The sequence below is a fragment of the Channa argus genome, chromosome 8 (assembly GCF_033026475.1).
Source record: "Channa argus isolate prfri chromosome 8, Channa argus male v1.0, whole genome shotgun sequence".
Lineage (NCBI taxonomy): Eukaryota > Metazoa > Chordata > Actinopteri > Anabantiformes > Channidae > Channa > Channa argus.
Window position 1 is genome coordinate 9388615 of NC_090204.1, and position 17216 is coordinate 9405830.

A 17216-nucleotide genomic window follows, 5' to 3' on the forward strand; every position below is an offset into this window, starting at 1 on the left:
GTGGTAAATAATTTCCTCCACATGTTGAGAATATGCTCTGAATGAAAACAGTGAACCTACATAGCTGTTTGCCCTCTGAAAATGTATTGAATTTGGTAATGAGAAGCAAACAGATGCACCCTAACAAAAAAAAACAAAAAAAACAAAGAAAACAAACCCAATGGTTATTTTCATTTGGTGGGTTTACATACATCATTTGTTAGCAGCCTGCCACATGACTTTTGTTCTCAGATGTTACTATGACTTTAATTGCAATTGTAATACCTCTTTGTGAGTGAATGATTATTATTACTTGAGGTGCTGATGTAGAATGGTCACAGTCAGTGCCCACCTGCAGGGACCTTGTTAAGAGAAACAACTGCCAATGATGTAATCCCTCCTCGAGGCCTCTCTGAGCTGAGCTAACATGCCACCAACTCCTTGCGTTACTGTTTCTAAATGTCATGGAAATGGTTCCATAACACAAGATGCGAGTCTATAGAAGCTTGATCGTAAGTCTAACGAAAGGGCCAGCATTAACCTTAATGCACACAGCGTCTCAGTGGAACACCAAGTTTAGGTTGCATAGCTCCCCCATCATCCTCGTCTTTGCTGCATTTGGTGCTGTCAACCCTTTTGTAAATGCTAATGTGTTCCTTCCTGTCTGCACTGGTTTAATGCTGCCAGGAAACCTGATACTACAGACGAATGGTTTACATTAGCACGAGTCATACCCTACACAGAGATTGGACACAACACAGACTGCCAATGTCATGCAGACATCAGATATTCTGACCAACTTGCATAATTTTGAGGACATGTAGATAATATACCAAACAAAAATTGTTTTTAAGGTAATTTACAGATGAGATTGCTCAACCTCTGGGGTATTTAAAAAAGAAAGAAAAATATATAGCCCTTAAGAAAAATAAACTGTTACCAGGAAAATAAACAGAAATCAAACAAGGCCTGACCCTAATTTCCCAGTTTGTTGCTCAATGTACAACTGCTGGCCAACTAGCGTGGGGCCTGGAGACATTTGTAAGACAGACATTTGAACAGGGTTGGTAATTAGCTGGTGCACACATTTACACATGCTGTAATGAGCTGTATCAGTCAGGACTGAGCTCAGGCACAGGTGCATCCTGGTCTGCTGACATAGTAGGTATATACAGTGTTGTGAAAGACGTTGTACGGTTAGAGCTCATTACCTGTCGGCCAACTTGGAGGGGCCTTTGTCGAGGGGCTCAGAGTCCATCAGTACCTCAGTTTCTGTCTCTGGAGAGAAACCCAAAAGATGTCTGCCATTGTGTTGCATGGAAACAACTTCGAGTTTGGAGTCTGGGCCACCCTGAAACAGACTGGTGAAACAGAAGACAGGTAAGATGAAAATCAGAACAATTGAGATGGAGGAAACAAAGTGCAAAAAAAAAAAAAAAACTTCCTACTGGACTGGAATGACCACTGAATTCCATGTAGCCCACATACTGTGCACAAATCTGAACTCTGATCTAGACTGTACAACCCAAAACACACCGAGGCACATACACAAGCAAAAATACACACTGGTTCTTTTAACGGTATTATTGAGTGGCGTTTTCCTTTTAAAGGGATCTGACCTCAAAACCAGACATATTTTTAACACTCTGAAGGAGAGCCTGAACACAAAATACACAAATACGTGCACAGGTGCTGTAACACACAGCATTTAGCTACTGTAAATTATGCTTAAGTAACAAAAATGCAAATTCATTCAGGGGTCCCAAGAAACTTTAAGCCGTTTAAGATGTTTAAGCTCTAGAGAACAATCTAAAAAGCACATTCCCAGCAAACAGTGCTCACATATTCTCAAAGCCAACATGTCCAAGAAGTAGATTCTTGCATCCTTATACCCTGGAGAAAACAACATTTTTATGACATGAGAACAGAGAGTCTGTCATTATAGTTGGAGGTGAACTGTTTGTGTTTGTTTGTCGAATTACACAATCCTCCCATCTGTTAGCTGGGTGGAAATCAGCTCCTTTTCCCTGGAGTAGTTTTACATAACATATTAATTTGTCACGATTGTTAATATTACAAGCAGAAATAAGAATATATGCAGTGCATTATACTTCTTTCATAGCTTCAAATATGTTTACGTACCCCAGCCCAGCAAATAGCTTTGAGGGTTTTTCAATCTTTAGTCATACAGTTCTATGAACTCTGGCTACAACACAACACAAGAGCAATACTGAATGGATGAGCTATTATTTTGTCAGTTTTATTCCCAGCATCACACTGGTAAAGAAAGGTTTTTCAGGAAAAATAGCATATTGGGAAATGTTCTGCACTGTTTCAATAAACTTTGCTTCCCCCCACAGTGAGTCATGGGGCTTCCCATTTGTTTTCCTACAGTAATCAAATCCTTGTGCATTCACAATATATTGCAGTCACCAGTAATATTACTGTATCTTCGTCAGAAGCCACCAGTTCATTGTTTTTTCTTTCAGCCATTGGACACCCAGTTAACTTATTATAATGGGCAATTGAAAGTACACAGTCAGTCACTGTGATATGCTCACCTCATTGGTCCAATATTAATCATAAGAAACACCAAGACCACCATGAGACACACAGCTCTCCTCTTAGGCGCTGTTCCTTTTAGTACTGTGTTCTGCAGAAAAAACAGAAGGAAGCATATTACTCCATGATACAATTTACATATTACAAATATAATTCATGCACATCTTCCCCTGAATTTTGCAATGACGTTTTCACTTTTTGTCACTGTTCAGTGGTGCAGTGCACAGTCATCTTTATCTATGAGGAAGTCTAGGCTGTATAGCGAATAGTGGTGCTAAATGTCCTCTAGACTCTCACCTCACTAAGCAGGCCCTCCAGCTGTCTCTTGAGGCTGCCATTCTCACTCTTCAGTGCCTCATTCTCAGACAACGCCACTTTTAGGCGAGCTTCCAGTGAGAGCAGATATTCTTTTTTCTTTTTTCGAGACAGGGATGCTGACTCGCGGTTCTTTATCATGCGCTGCTGCCTCTGGGACATTTTTGACTGGAGTTAGAAAGTGAGACAGACAGCAAAGACACAAATAGAAAATTAGTCATAGGTTATTACTTATGTTTTGATTTTAACCTCATCTGTTCAACACCCATCCAGAGAGGAAGGAGGACAGTTATTATGTAAATGCGATAAAGTGCCTGACTGTCTGGGCCAACTGTTGGGGTTGTTGATCATAGAGCGGGTTCCTCTCACTATTATGACATATTACTTATGGCATTCAGTTAAAAATTGCTTTAAATTCATATGGGCAGTCTGTCTCTGTGAAACCACCCAATCAAGTGTCTTGGACATAGGTAGGAAAGACTGAGAAAGTAAATGAGTGAAACAAATAACTCTACATAAAAGCGATACAAGCCATTTTGTTTAACATGACTTTGTTATTCTCACCAGGTGAAAACCAGCTGCACCAAAAAAAACACCAAAGAGCCCTTAAATGCATAAGATTAAGCTTCAGTCTGAAAATACTTATACTATCAATGTCTCTTGATGTACCTCTGTTCTATTAGTGAAGAAGAGGTCTGTGTTTACAGAGTGTGCCACTCTTTTCAAAAGGAATGGGTTCACTTTAGACAAACACTGGGACTCTACACATTTTATAGCCCTGAATATTTATAGCATTCACAATCCCTTCACTTTTTAAAATGTTGATAGCCTGATACTATGGTTGAACAGTTATTTTTTCTCATTAATTGACACTCTACCCATAATGACAAAATGAAAACAGAATTTTAGTAAATTAAGTAGTTTATAGTCATACTGTTTGTTTCAAGAAGCCATAAGCTATGGGATTTCTTCCAAACAAGTTCAGTGAACTGAGAAATTTCTGTCATGCATGCCAACCCAAACAGCACATATTTTAACATGACCTACACCAAATGAACACAACCCATTGCTGTGATTAGCCCAACACCCTTATTGTCCACCCAGTCCCAATGTACCCCTTCCTCAAACAAAAACATCCTCCCTGGAGTAAGCCTCTTAGACTCTAGGCCTAATAGTCCCACTGATTATTAAGTTATTTGGATCCCTGTATTTGTGCTCTGTCTCCTGAGAAACCCCTCAGTCTCCCAGCCCAGATCTGGGAACCGTGCCACTAGCTCAAGCCTGGGAACTCTGCAAGTAAGCAGTTACCAGGGGGTGGTGAGTAAGGGAACTTCACATTGGTACCACAGAGAAGCTAAGGAGGAAAATGTGGGGCAGGGAGCAAAAAAATGGCAGAATTGCAGTTTTCAACAAACCTCATTTAAATAGGTACGAGGCCAACCCTTACATTAGTTCAGGTAGTTAGTTTAAGTGTCTGTGAGCAAAGATGACAGGGAGAAGGACTACTTAAGTGCACACAGAATACCCCCAACTGCTCTTGCAGAATTGTACCGTTGCCAGATTCAGTCAGCTGTTAGTGTAGTGAGCAGTGGTGGTTGTTAGGTGATTATTCTGCAGAATGCTGCTGAAAGGGAAAATCCCTGCTCAACAATTTCCTGCAACAATTTAAAATTTTCACACTTGTAATAGATACACTTAAAAATAAAACCATCTACCTGTCAGCCATACCTTATACATTACAATATACAATTTATATAGCAATATACATTTAAATTATTTTACCTATAGTATTAGACATTTTGCAACCACTTTGAGATATATATAATTATATATATAATTGAAAGAAATAAAAAATCCAGGAAGCTTCAAACATATCATATGGCTATTTGTACAAATCACTGGATGTAAAACATCAAGAATCCTGAACAACATGATATCTTTTACATATTTGTGATTTTTTAAGCAAATTGTGTAGCTGTTAAGTAAATACCACAGGTAATTATTTTTTACCTTAACTCAACTCAACCCTCCAATGTAGAAAAACACTGGTGCAAATTAAAATTAAAGCCATGAAAACAGCATCTTCAATGTTAAAGGTAGCAATCCCCTTTCTATCCACAGCATGCTTTGCAGGGGTCCCCTTCAATGAGCCCACCATTTTACCAATGGAAGGATTTGTTGAAGCCACCAATATCAGGATTGACTGTATTTCAGCCTATGTGCACGCACACACGGACACACACAGCTAAATCGCTGGCTGTAAAGGAGCCCATTACGTTGTGGGGCCCCACTCCCTGATGGCTGTTTACAGCTGTCGCAAGATTCTTCGTCCGGCGTAACACCTGTCTGAAGCATGTAATCGTTAGCAGACGTTAAACAACCAGGCTTATATAAGCTAACTGAAGGACAAAATACAGCAATGTAAACAACACGAACAGTAACATGCACTCAGATAAATACTGCAGTTTCAAAATGCAGCACCACCTGGCACAAGTTTGCCATCTTTAACAGGCATTTTACACAATCACCAGCTAACCATGTTCACCACTGTGATGTTGCCAAACAACAGTGAGATTATAAAGTGAACACAGCTGCAGAGGGTCCAGACACTAGCATAAATATGTGCCCAGTATGACATAGCTAAAGTGCTTGTCATTGCCCCATATTAACAACTCCTTAAAGTCCATTTAAAGTGAGACTAAAATGAGACATTTTTAGAAGACGTTGGATTCATAAGCTTTAAAATACAGCCTAACTCACTTTAATACAGTCAGGCAAGTTGTTCTTCCCTACAGTACTTGTGCTACTTTTAAATTACATTTTACCATTAAGCATTGTAACGCATTCACTTGTGGCTAGAGTAGCCATGGTTTAGCAAAACTAGCACAATCTTGCATTAAACAGTTGCACAGAGGATACAAAAACATCCAGGTTTAGTCTTGTAAGCATTTTATTTGTTTGTCAATTTTATTCTTCCACTTGCTTATTTTAAAATTTACATTGACGTAACAACTTCAAAACCCCAGCTTAATTTCCCTCTTCACAATTAATGTTTATAGTTTTCTGCTCTTTAATCGCATATTGTAAACTTTATCGACTTGATTGGCTTTACAAATGCCTGAGAGGCATATTTGTTTTGGAATCTGTGCCTGAAATTACTGGACGTTGCTATGGAGGTCTGGCATGAAAAATGCTTCTGCAATCTTGACTATATCCATGATAACTGGACCGACTCTTCTTGCATTTTTTAAAGGGCGCAGTCACCAGTTATTAATTTGCTTTCTATAGCTTTAGTTTAGGGTGTAAATGTAAATCAATTTTTTTATACTTCCCTCTGACTTCCCTATATTAAAATATTTATCTGCTTCTAGTTGAAAAACTGAGTTTTTCCATCATTAGCAGTTCAAATTATGTCATGTGAGGGAGCTCTGGAAAAACCGGATTAACATGATTACAAACACCATAGTATGAGCAACGAGATGACATAATCTGTACTGAAGGTTCCTTTCAAGTGATGTCAGAAGAGAGATATTTTGATATATGGAAGTCAATGGGAAGTTTAATGGCATTTATGTACATGTACTACCCAAACTACAATCAAAAGAAGCAAGTTCAAAATCAGTAAAAGCATCCTTGTTGACAATTTTTATAAACAGAAGTCAACAGTTGGTTATGACAAATGTTTTTCACATTTATGACCCATCAAGGCGACACACTGATTACTATAAAAGATGATAATCGCTGGAAATTGGATTATTTTTCTGTGTCCCAGTGTCACCAAATAATTTCACTAAGTGGCACATATGGGTCTCCATTGTTAGAAATGCTACTCATATGTCCAATGATTCATTTTGCAGCTTCACTGCAAGACTAGTGTGATTTAGAACCAAGAAGCCAGAGTAAGAACATGTTCCTCAACTCAAGGTCCAACAAATCAAGTCATGAGGAACTGTTGGGCTGGAGCCCAAAGCCTGAAAAAACACTGATGTACCAGAAAGGTACAGCAGCTTCCTGGCTGTGCAGTGGAGGCTGACAATGCAGACAAAGAGCCATTTGCATATTCTTTAAAAAATATTTTTTTAACAAGGAGAGAGACTGAGAAATGTAGGCCAATACATTAGCCTCAGGTCTTCAAAAGAACATTATTCTCCTTCCTAAAATAAGACCAGTGCTTTTAACTGAGATACCACAAGTTTGTAACTTAAACAAAATCTACTATAATTGAGTTCTCTTTTTAATTTTGAAATGCCTGGCACAGTCCCTGCTGCAGTTAACAGAAGATTCTAAAAATTACTGAACGTTATAAACTGTCTTAGTGTGGAGGAGAAATACAGAATATCAGGAGACTGCATTTGTGTGTGTGTAATCTGTTCATTGCAGCTGTCCTTACATCACCCCTGACTGCATCACAGAAAAGAATCAACCCTCTGTCATTCACGAGGGTTCTGTCCTTCTGTGACACCAGTCACACCGTTTGAACTGCAATTACATAACATGCCTAGCTTTCCAATAAAACCCTGTAGGTATAAACAAAACAGAGGCCAATGATTTGTTTAGACATCTGCGGATTGTTTATTGCTTAATGAAAGTCACGGTTATTGATGGATTTTTAAAATCCAACAGCATCATTTTAAAACAATTTATATGATCAAAAACGAATTGACAAGTGGACACCTCTCTTCTAAAATAATTTAAAAAAACATCAATTTGCATGTCCAAAAGTTGGACATGCTGATATTTTCTGTTACTTATCTCTAAGAAAATGTGTTTTTGAATACTGAATAAAACTTGAGCAGCACAGTGGTGGAGTGGTTAATGCTGCCGCCTCACAGCTAGAAGGTTGTGTGATTGCATCCCCGGGCACCCATGACCTTTCTTGCGTGGGTATCTTCTGGGTACTCCAGTTTCCTCCCACAGTCCAAAGAGAAGCATGTTAGGTTAATTAGTAACTCTAAGGTTGCCTGCAGGTGTCAATGTGAGTGTGAATGATTGTCTGTCTTTGTATGTCTCTCTGTGTTGGCCTGAGATTTGCAACCTGTCCAGGGTGTACCCCTCCTCTCCCCCTATGACAACTAGGACAGGCTCTAGCTTCCCCTTGACTCTAAACAGGATAAGCGGTTACAGATAAGGGATGGATGAATAAAAATGCTTTGACTGAATTTATTTTTTACCTAAAATAAATAATCATTCCTGTTAGTTATTACTGCAACTCCAGAAATCTGTAATTGGTCAGACAGTCACGATCTATACAGTGTAAAAAATTTTCCTTCAATGTGGGAAAATTAATAAAGCTATAAACATTACTTAAACACTCAGAAATTAAAGTTAATGAGTTCAGAAATTAACATAATCATCAAATGAAGGGTAAGATATGAGAGGGCAGGATGTAGTCCAAGATTGAACATGTCTACCAAAACATCATAGTTACATAGTGGGCAAGAGCATGTAAGCTCATAAGCAAGAGGCTGCATGTAAGTGCACACATGCAAGTCCGCACACACAAGCACAATTCCTTATCATGCACTGTTTACCCCTGTGAAGACACTTTGTCTTAATAAAATGCTTGGCCACATTCTTGGATAGCAAATTAAAGGGTATGAAGTTCAGAGGAGCTTATGAGGTAAATATCCTAGAGATTACATGAGAAAAAAAATGTAAAAAGAGAGAGGGGAGAGATGCGTTTCTATTTAAGACCCTGTAGAATAGCGTGTTCTTGTGTTGTATACAAAGTTTATATCTTTGTCAAATACTGTGGTTGACATTTTGCTTGTGCAATCAGATGTCCACTTAGAGCAATAGAGTGCCCAAGAAATTAGCCTAAACACCCACTTCTGGTTCTTTTGTTCTGAAGTCTATGTTTGTTTTTTTTGTCGGTTTGTTTTTTGAATGGGTTTTTGGGTAAATGTTTGAAATATTGTCTGTGGTAACACAAGGTCAATATATTTTCATGTTTTATTCTACAAAAGAAAATACATCACTATAAATAACCCATTCGGGGCCCAGCTAGGTCAGTGATAGAGCATTGGGTGGAGATGCAGAAGGCCGCAGGTTTGAATCCCACCCCAAAAAGTGTGGCCCATCCCAGCCACCTAGGGCCACCTTGGTATCGGTCCAGTACCCAGTAAAAATGGTAGGGTATCCAGTGTGAAAACTCACATCAAATCAACGTGCGGAACACGGTCCGCTGTGGCGACCCCTTAAGGGACAAGCCAAAAGTTGTCGATCTTGACAAATGCCCCACTCACACTTGGCTCATAAGTGCCAATTTCTAGATGCCAATTTTAACCCAATTTCAAGAATCTGGCAGAAGAGCATGAACACAGAAAGATAAGCAGCTGAATGTGCTAATTTTGCCATAATGGCACAACAAGATGACCTAATGAAAAGCATTAAAAGAGCTTCAAATATATGACATAAATCACAAGCGTGTGGTCCGGACTCACATCATCATCGGAAGAAGGCGTTCGAAGGGTGATTGAGACCACTGGAGAAGCAGAAACAGGGACAGACCTGTCCTGGCTGAGTGTTGCCATGCTGACCACATTGCTGGTGATGGCCTGTGGTGTCTGGATCTGTAGAACCTGACTTGGCTGAGACAGCACTATAGGACAACCTGAGAAAGGGACACACCATTAGGCGTTTTCAAATTACAGGTATTAGCCATACTATAATCACATTTAAAACTGTATAATTAACACTGTCTGTAATTATGTGTGTCAGTTTGTGTGCATATTCTTATTCTACAATTCTGTGGCCATCTATAACTAAAACAGTCAAGCTAATTTTAAGCTTTTAAAGTTAAAAGAATTATCAGTCTATCTTAGATGGTAATATACAGCTTCTTGAATCCACCCCCACGTTTCTGGAGAAGAGGCCTACCATCTTGACCACCTTAAACTTTCACATTCCTAACTGAGTTGCAGTTTTATGTGCATGAACCTAAATAAATGCGCACATGTCAGCATTTGAAATTGATCCTTATTTGAAAGAATGCAATGTGTGGTAACACCAAAAACACACAATACTGTCCATGTTTATAAATGTACTGGTATGTAGATGTCTATAATTTAGCCCACCCCCGCAATAAGTATGTGCCAGGAAGCCTTCTTCAAGTCGCCCCAGCCACCTTCACCTCTAATAGTAAACAACCTGTCAGTGCTAATAGTGTGAAAATGTTTGCCAGTCCTAGTAATGAATTTGGGTGATGCCAACACTCTGTCTTTTGCCCATGCTAACCATCTGTAGGAAGCATTCATGATGATGAAAGTAATAAGTAATTAAGCGCCTTGGGAACACCTGTCAGGTGGTTTGTTCTATGGAAAAACATGACTGCCCATGTCAAACAGTACAAAATGTCAACCGATCAATAAATGTATTTTATTTCTTTGATCATCCCACAGATTTGTATCTTACACATAAGCTGTGAATGATAAGGAGAACATCTTAAATAAATGAGAACTGTAAAAAAAAGAGCAGAGTTGAATTTCATCTTATTGGTTAGCCAGGCAGGCTTAGCCTCAGAACAACAGCAATAGTGACTTTAATCCATGAAACACACAGCAGCCTATAAATAAGCTTTCGTTTGCATGTGGGTAATTCCAAAAGTTGATTTGTCTCAAAGGTATCCCACATTGAGACATAATTGGCTTAGAAAGTAAACATGTTAATGTCTGTTTCACTATATCCGAACATAAAACAAAAAACTAGACATTGAAGATCACTGATGAGCGAAAACTAAGGTTAAAGCACCCTCTGGTGTCCAGGACACACAAATCAATAACAACTATTGTTTGAGTGAAGTCTAGTACATAATTCAGACCAAAAAAACATTACTAACAAAGTGAATTCTCCAAATTTAAATAAAATTATTAAATACTCTTAAACTCATGCACAGCCAGCACATTGGTTTCATGCAGTACATGTGATGTCTCTATGTCTCAAAGTGTTTCAGTGTGAGTTCTGACCTGGAGGGGGTGCTGGTTGGATGTTGACTGGAGATGGTTTGACCACAGGCAGAACAGTAGTCTGCAGGGGCTGGATGATGATTGTCTTGGCTTGCAGGGGAGCTGCTGCCGGAGCCAACGGCACAGCTGTTATCAGCGGTTTTGGCTGAATGGAAAACTTCGGTCCGATCTGAACTGGCCTCTTGACTGGCTGAGCTGGTTTGGCTGTGTGTGTGTGTCAGGGGATGTGGAAGGAGTGAGATAAGAAACAAAATACAAGGAATGGCTGAGCTCAGGTGAGGTTAAAGACATGTGTTTTGTTTACAAATACTCCCATTCTTTTCTGATGAGAAACTATTCCATTATTGATCATATTCCCAGATTTGTGAAAATCCATACTGTGTTGCAGTTTCCTCTGGTTTTTAAACAAAGAGTTCAGACATAGATGACGGCTGAAAAAGTAGATGTGTGGTGGTGGGAGCTGCCTCACCTCGTGTGGCCTGGCTGGTCCTCTTAGGAGCTTTCTTAGGCAGTAGAGGGAGTTCAGAAAAGCCACTGGAGTCTGAGCAGACTGAAATGGGAGAGGGCTGTGACTGAGGAGACAGAGCCTCATCCTGAATGAAGAAACAGAAAAGACTTGATCTTCAATCTATGCAAATTAGCTTTTTATAAGATGTAAACAAAATTTGGGAAAGCACTATGTAATGGTACAGTGACTCTAAAAATGCACCTGAAATAACTACTTCTTAAAATGTATTTTATTTTTTATTTTTTTATTGGTTGCTGGTCAATACTTTTTCTTTAAGCCACTAATACACTCATATCTGTACTTTATCAAATAAAATATGACTGTAGTACACAAATGTGTCCTTGGCTTCAATCAGGGTGATTCAGTTATCAGACAAATATAGGCATACTGTGTTGCTGCCAGACAAAGATGTAACCCTTAACCTTGTTTTGACAAACTGTGAAAACATCTGCCCGCTAAATTATGCTAATTTGGTTGAAGTTGTCAGCACCTCTTATTTAACGAGGGTGCAGGGCACAGATCAGACAGACATCAAATTATCAGTTTGACAAGGTGTTTAAGGCTTTTGTTATTAAGTGTCTCAAGTGTAGATGTGTGTGTCTCCATCCAAAAGTAAAAATCAGCTGTCAATGTGTAGACACCATCTGGATGAAGGTTTATTCCAACTGTGCACTGAGATGGGTGCATATGTAAATACTCACAACCAATAACAACAATAAAATTTGCATTGGAAATACAAGTCAAACCGGCAAGGACAAAGCGCTTAAGGCAGCAACTTACTTGTAAGGAGTATGGGGACAGGGCTTCCACAGAGGAAGGAGAGGGGACAGAGCTCAGAGTGTGGGCAGGTGACAGAGAGTCCACACTCACCTCACCATCTGGATGCAGGAAGGACACAGACAAATGTGTCATATGTAGGCTCATCAGCATAGGAAGATGTAATTTACTATTCCAGTGAGATGCTACACATGATGACAGCACTACTTTTCTTTAAATATTCTGCATATCATTTTATATTTCTTAGGCCGAAACCACTGTGTCCTATCTATACACACCTAATTACTAAGTTGCACCTGCTGTCTTTGCATTTCTATCATTGAGCAACTGTGTTAAAGAAACAAATGCTTTCTTTTAACTCATATTTTCCCATATTCAAGAAATATACTGTTGGGTAAAAATTATACAAATCTTAATATCCTAAAATATCCTAAATTCTAAAATCTTTAGTAAGAAGACTTCATTTTCTCAATAGTGAATATCACTATGAAAGCAGCAAATATCGGTTGCACCTTATAAACATGTAAAAGATGGAGAACAGTAGGGCAAAAAGATTATTCACTTATAAATCATTTTTGTAATTTCACAGAACATTGTAATTAAACACAGAACATGTAATTAAAATATTTGTTACTGCTCCAATATTTTGAGTTACATGCAGATCTGCCCTCTCCAGCCTGCGGAGGAAGTAAGTGAGAGTTGATAAAGAAAGGTTAAGACAAACTAGTTGCACTGTAGTGCTGCTAATCTAAATGAAAATGGCGTTAGCAGAAGCAATATGCAATGTCGAGCAAGAGTCCAAACTAGTGTCAAAGCCAAAAAGTAAAGTCACGTTGGTCGTTAAAATATATTTTGGTTTTAAATGAGAGGATGCACAGCAGGAACAGGTGTTGTGTTAAAGCCACCACACAAAGTAACACCACCAGTGTCCTCTAGCATTCAAAAAAGCCCCATCGGGTTGTGTTTGACAAATCAACAGCTTTCGGCTTGTACCTTCAGGGGTCACCACAGCGTAACGTGTTCCACACATTGATTTGGCATGAGTTTTTACACCAGACGCCCTTCCTGTCGCAACCCTCCCATTTTTTATCCGGTCCTGGGACCGGCATTCGAACCTGTGGCCTTCTACATCCCAACCCAATGCTCTGTTTGATATGCTACTTAGGGCAATTGAGCCAGGTATCAATGCACATTCATCTGTGGCTGAAGTGTGTACAACCATTACTTCAAATGATGTTGGATCAGAACACTGAGTTAATTTAACCTAGTTTAGAGTTATAGTTCACTGTATGTTATATCTTCAAATCATTTATAGCTTGTTTGCACTGAATAATATAGAAACAAATGGCATGTTAAATCAAAATTCAGCTATTTTTCTATACCATTCAGTCATTTTTTTGTTGATCTCAAGGTTTCCCTTTTATTTCTGTTGACTGTAGACTGTCAGTATGCACCACTGTACCTTTGCAGGTGCTGCTTATGTCCACTCCATCCCACTGAGGTATGCTGATATCAAAGTCCAGGTCGGGACATTCACTGGCCTGAAAAATCAAACACTGTTTCACCAATGGATCTCATTTGGATGCAACGTGCAAACAAACATTGATGTCTGATCAGTTTGTGAACAATTTAAGCAATGGCCATGTAGCTACTTTAATCATTTTTCAAAGTAGATAAAATAGTAGTAGGCTTTTAGTTTTCTGCCAAGTGTAAAAATGTCATATAATTTGGCAGAAAACATTAAAGAAGCTGTCAAACTGCCTCTAAAAGTTCCCATTATTGCCATTGCATGACATTTTGCATCTACATCACCACTTCTGAGTTCACGAGTTACTCACATAGCCAGCACTCTCCAGGGCCTCAAGCAGCTCATCTGCATCTCCCAGGTTGTCCAGCTCATCGAACAGGCTTATATCTGTAAGGAAATGCCCACGGCACACTTTTGAGTCAAACTTGTTTCAGGAGTCAACATAAACTGGTTTTGAACATAAGCTGGAAAATAAGAAAAGACACTGCAAACTAAGGTACTGTAACCAAACAGTCATAAAGCAGTGGATTTTTTGTACTGTATGAGTACTAAGTGTCTAATTTAGTAGTTTGCTACTAACAGAAAACGACATACAAAAAAATATAGACAATTCATAAAACTAATACACAACAACTAAATAAACACACGTTCAAAAACTGGAGCACAATTAAGCGGTCAGGCTAAACTTTCATATCATTTATTTATTCTTACAAGTGATGAAAGACTGTGTTAAGCATGGATGGTGCTGAGAGATTACGTGAAGGTTACATCATCACAACACCAATTGTCATGGTTAGCTAATGCTAACTGATGCTAAGATTTTAGCCGAACGGAAACACATACACCACATCCACATCAAACGTAATGTTGCGCTATGTACGAGTGTTTTTGAAACGGCAGCGGCACATTTTAACCTGTTACTTCCACTATTAGTTATCAACTAGTTATAACTTCCTCTGCCTCACCGTGTAACTTAGGTCTTTCTAGAAAGTGTAGTGAATTGACGCTTACCCCACTCTTCTCCCTGGTCGATGGAGACGATGCCTGTTTCACTATCCATCACTGGATATGGTTGATTTTCCAAGTCTAACATTAAGTCCGTTGACATCCTCTTTTGAATTCATTAGTAAATTGTCCCACTGTAACAGCTTTCAATTAAACAATGGTTCGTTAGACTGTTCATATAGCAACTGTCAGAAACTTCCCGTTTGACGCAGATACACGTCTGCCTTTATTGCTATTCTACGGGTGCCACCGAGGGACATGTCTGAGGAAGCGCATTTGGAGCCTTGTACAGCTGGTGCTACCCAACCAGACCGCAGGGCGGCGGGATAATACCGTAGGCTCTGCAGCACGGTAAGAAATGTGTTTGTGCGCTATAAAAAGTTGACCGGATTGACAGGATTGCACTGACTGACAGAACCGAGAAGTATTGATATATGGTTGATATAAAGGTCTAATTCTCATTTAGTGGTAGATATTTTATTTACTTCATTAGAGCTCATCTTACTAAAGCGCCATTAGGTTATTATTATGCACGGGAGAAAGGACTACAAATCTATTTTGTTTCCAAGATCAAAAGTGCACTTCGGTGCTGTGGTAACAGAACACAATTCTTAAAAGTGTTGTAAATTTACAGTCATCACTGAGCTCACCTGTCAACATATCAGTCTCCATGGCTGCAAAATAGTAAGCTGACCTCGAGTTGTAACTGTTTATTTACCGAAAAGATAACAAATATGCATGTGTTACTAACATTTACAATGTTATAATTTCTCTGTTTTTCTCTTGTGTTTATTATTGTGGTGGTATTATTATACTACAGTGCACTATAAGTAGAGGTGGTTCTAATGGGGGGGTTTAGACCCCCTCATTCATTTTAAATAGAGTGACAAAAGTAGAATTCATGGCATGCTGTTTTGGATTATATTAGATTGTACAGGTGTATTTAATTCAGTGATGACAATCAAGCTTCTATTCTATTCATTAAAGGAATGACACAGCACTTCAATCCATGTTTAAATTCAGGAAGATTTCGACACTCTCTCCGGGGTCTTCATCGGTTGTTCTGGCATTTTTGAGGATCCAGCCATTTAAACTCACACCCTCATGTCACTAAGTCATTAAACCATTAAGACTGCATGGCAGTCATATCAGTCATGTGACAGTTGGTTGTCAGTCACATAAATCAAAGTGTGAACTGGTGTTACACCATCATGAGAAGGGAAAGAATAATATCTGTCTATCTGTTTCATGATTTAGGCTATATCTGTTCAGAAGGAACCAAAACTGAGTCTACTCTATACTTGTTTGCTTGTTTTTTATGTAAGCCTCTTATAAATGTCACATTTAAAATACTGGTTGATAGATTTAAGGCCGCCTGGTGAAGATACTCTAGTATCATTTCAGTGGTTAAAGTTAAAGTGGACAAACTGGGTGGTTTCATTGGGCTAATGTAATGCTGATGTGTTACTTCTAGTGTAAATTGTACTTTAATGTCACAGCAGGGAGGGCAAGCATCCTGTGTTGAATTCCTCTAAGCCTATTTAAAGTCAGTTGGACAGATGTTGTTCCATGAGTTCTCTAATAAGTAAACATTGGGCTGTTTAGCTACAGAGCTTCATGAAGAGCTTTATGCAACCATTTTGGCATGGCTAATGACACAAATATGCTAATGACACACAGCTCTTCTTTTCCTTTCCACAATACAACTCCACTGTCTCATCACCGAGATGACCCAAAATGCGGCAGCATGCCTTCTTTTTAAACAGCCAAAAAGGACTCATGTCACACCACTTTTCAGATTTCTACACTGGCTTCCTGTAGCTGCTCGCATCAGGTTCAAAGCTCTATCTCGCACCCACAGGGTGATCACCTCAACAGCTCCTGCATTCCTCAACTACCTCATTTAGGTCTACAATCCTTGCCGTCCGCTGCGGTCTGCCAATGAACGATGTCCGGTGTTCCCAGCACTGCACAGAAGACACCAAGCAAAACCTTTAGGCGCAATGATCCCACGATGGTGGAACGAGCTACTAAACTCTGCACGCTCAGCCAACTCACTCTCAATATTCAAAAAACTGCTGAAAACAACTCCTCGCATCTTCCAATGCACTTTAATCTATTCAACTAAAAAAAGAAAATAAACAAATAAACAACAACTTCCTATCTGTTCTTTCTTGCACTTGCACATCTCATGAAACGTAAACACTTTTCTCATAGTACTTTACTTTGATGTTTTCCCCTTGACTTAGATTTTTTTTTCTTGCTTTCTACCTCTCTTGAAAGTAGCTTTGGATACAAGCATCTGCTAAATGACTAAATGTAAAGGTAAATGCATAGACATAAATAAAAACATTTGTATTATAGTAAAAGAAAAAAGTAACCATGATAGATCTCATGAAGGTGCATTATAGGAGCTGTAAGATAAAATCCATCTGGGGCTATCCTGCATCTATTTTGTGAATTTGTGTTCACAACGCTTTCAGACATTAAATTGGTGCAACGATCCTTTAAATTTGAGTAAGTTTGTATAACAGTTAACAAAGCAGCTTGTTTTTTTGTGTGTGTGTCAGGTTGCAGC

At 39.0% G+C, this 17216-nt stretch overlaps 1 protein-coding gene across 1 annotated transcript in view; it reads right to left on the reverse strand.

Moving 5' to 3' along the window:
- Positions 1 to 14884, reverse strand: part of atf6 (activating transcription factor 6) — a 30623-nt gene extending 15739 nt beyond the window's left edge. Inside the window, exons 1-10 of the mRNA XM_067514347.1 lie at positions 14645 to 14884; positions 13944 to 14020; positions 13568 to 13646; positions 12109 to 12206; positions 11290 to 11413; positions 10821 to 11024; positions 9300 to 9469; positions 2839 to 3024; positions 2541 to 2632; positions 1191 to 1340 (exon numbers count right to left, since the gene is read on the reverse strand). Of these exons, the coding sequence (XP_067370448.1) occupies positions 1191 to 1340; positions 2541 to 2632; positions 2839 to 3024; positions 9300 to 9469; positions 10821 to 11024; positions 11290 to 11413; positions 12109 to 12206; positions 13568 to 13646; positions 13944 to 14020; positions 14645 to 14741 (1277 nt within the window). The 5' untranslated portion in view covers positions 14742 to 14884. The remainder of the gene's footprint in view (positions 1 to 1190; positions 1341 to 2540; positions 2633 to 2838; positions 3025 to 9299; positions 9470 to 10820; positions 11025 to 11289; positions 11414 to 12108; positions 12207 to 13567; positions 13647 to 13943; positions 14021 to 14644) is intronic.
- Between the last annotated feature and the right edge of the window lie 2332 nt (positions 14885 to 17216).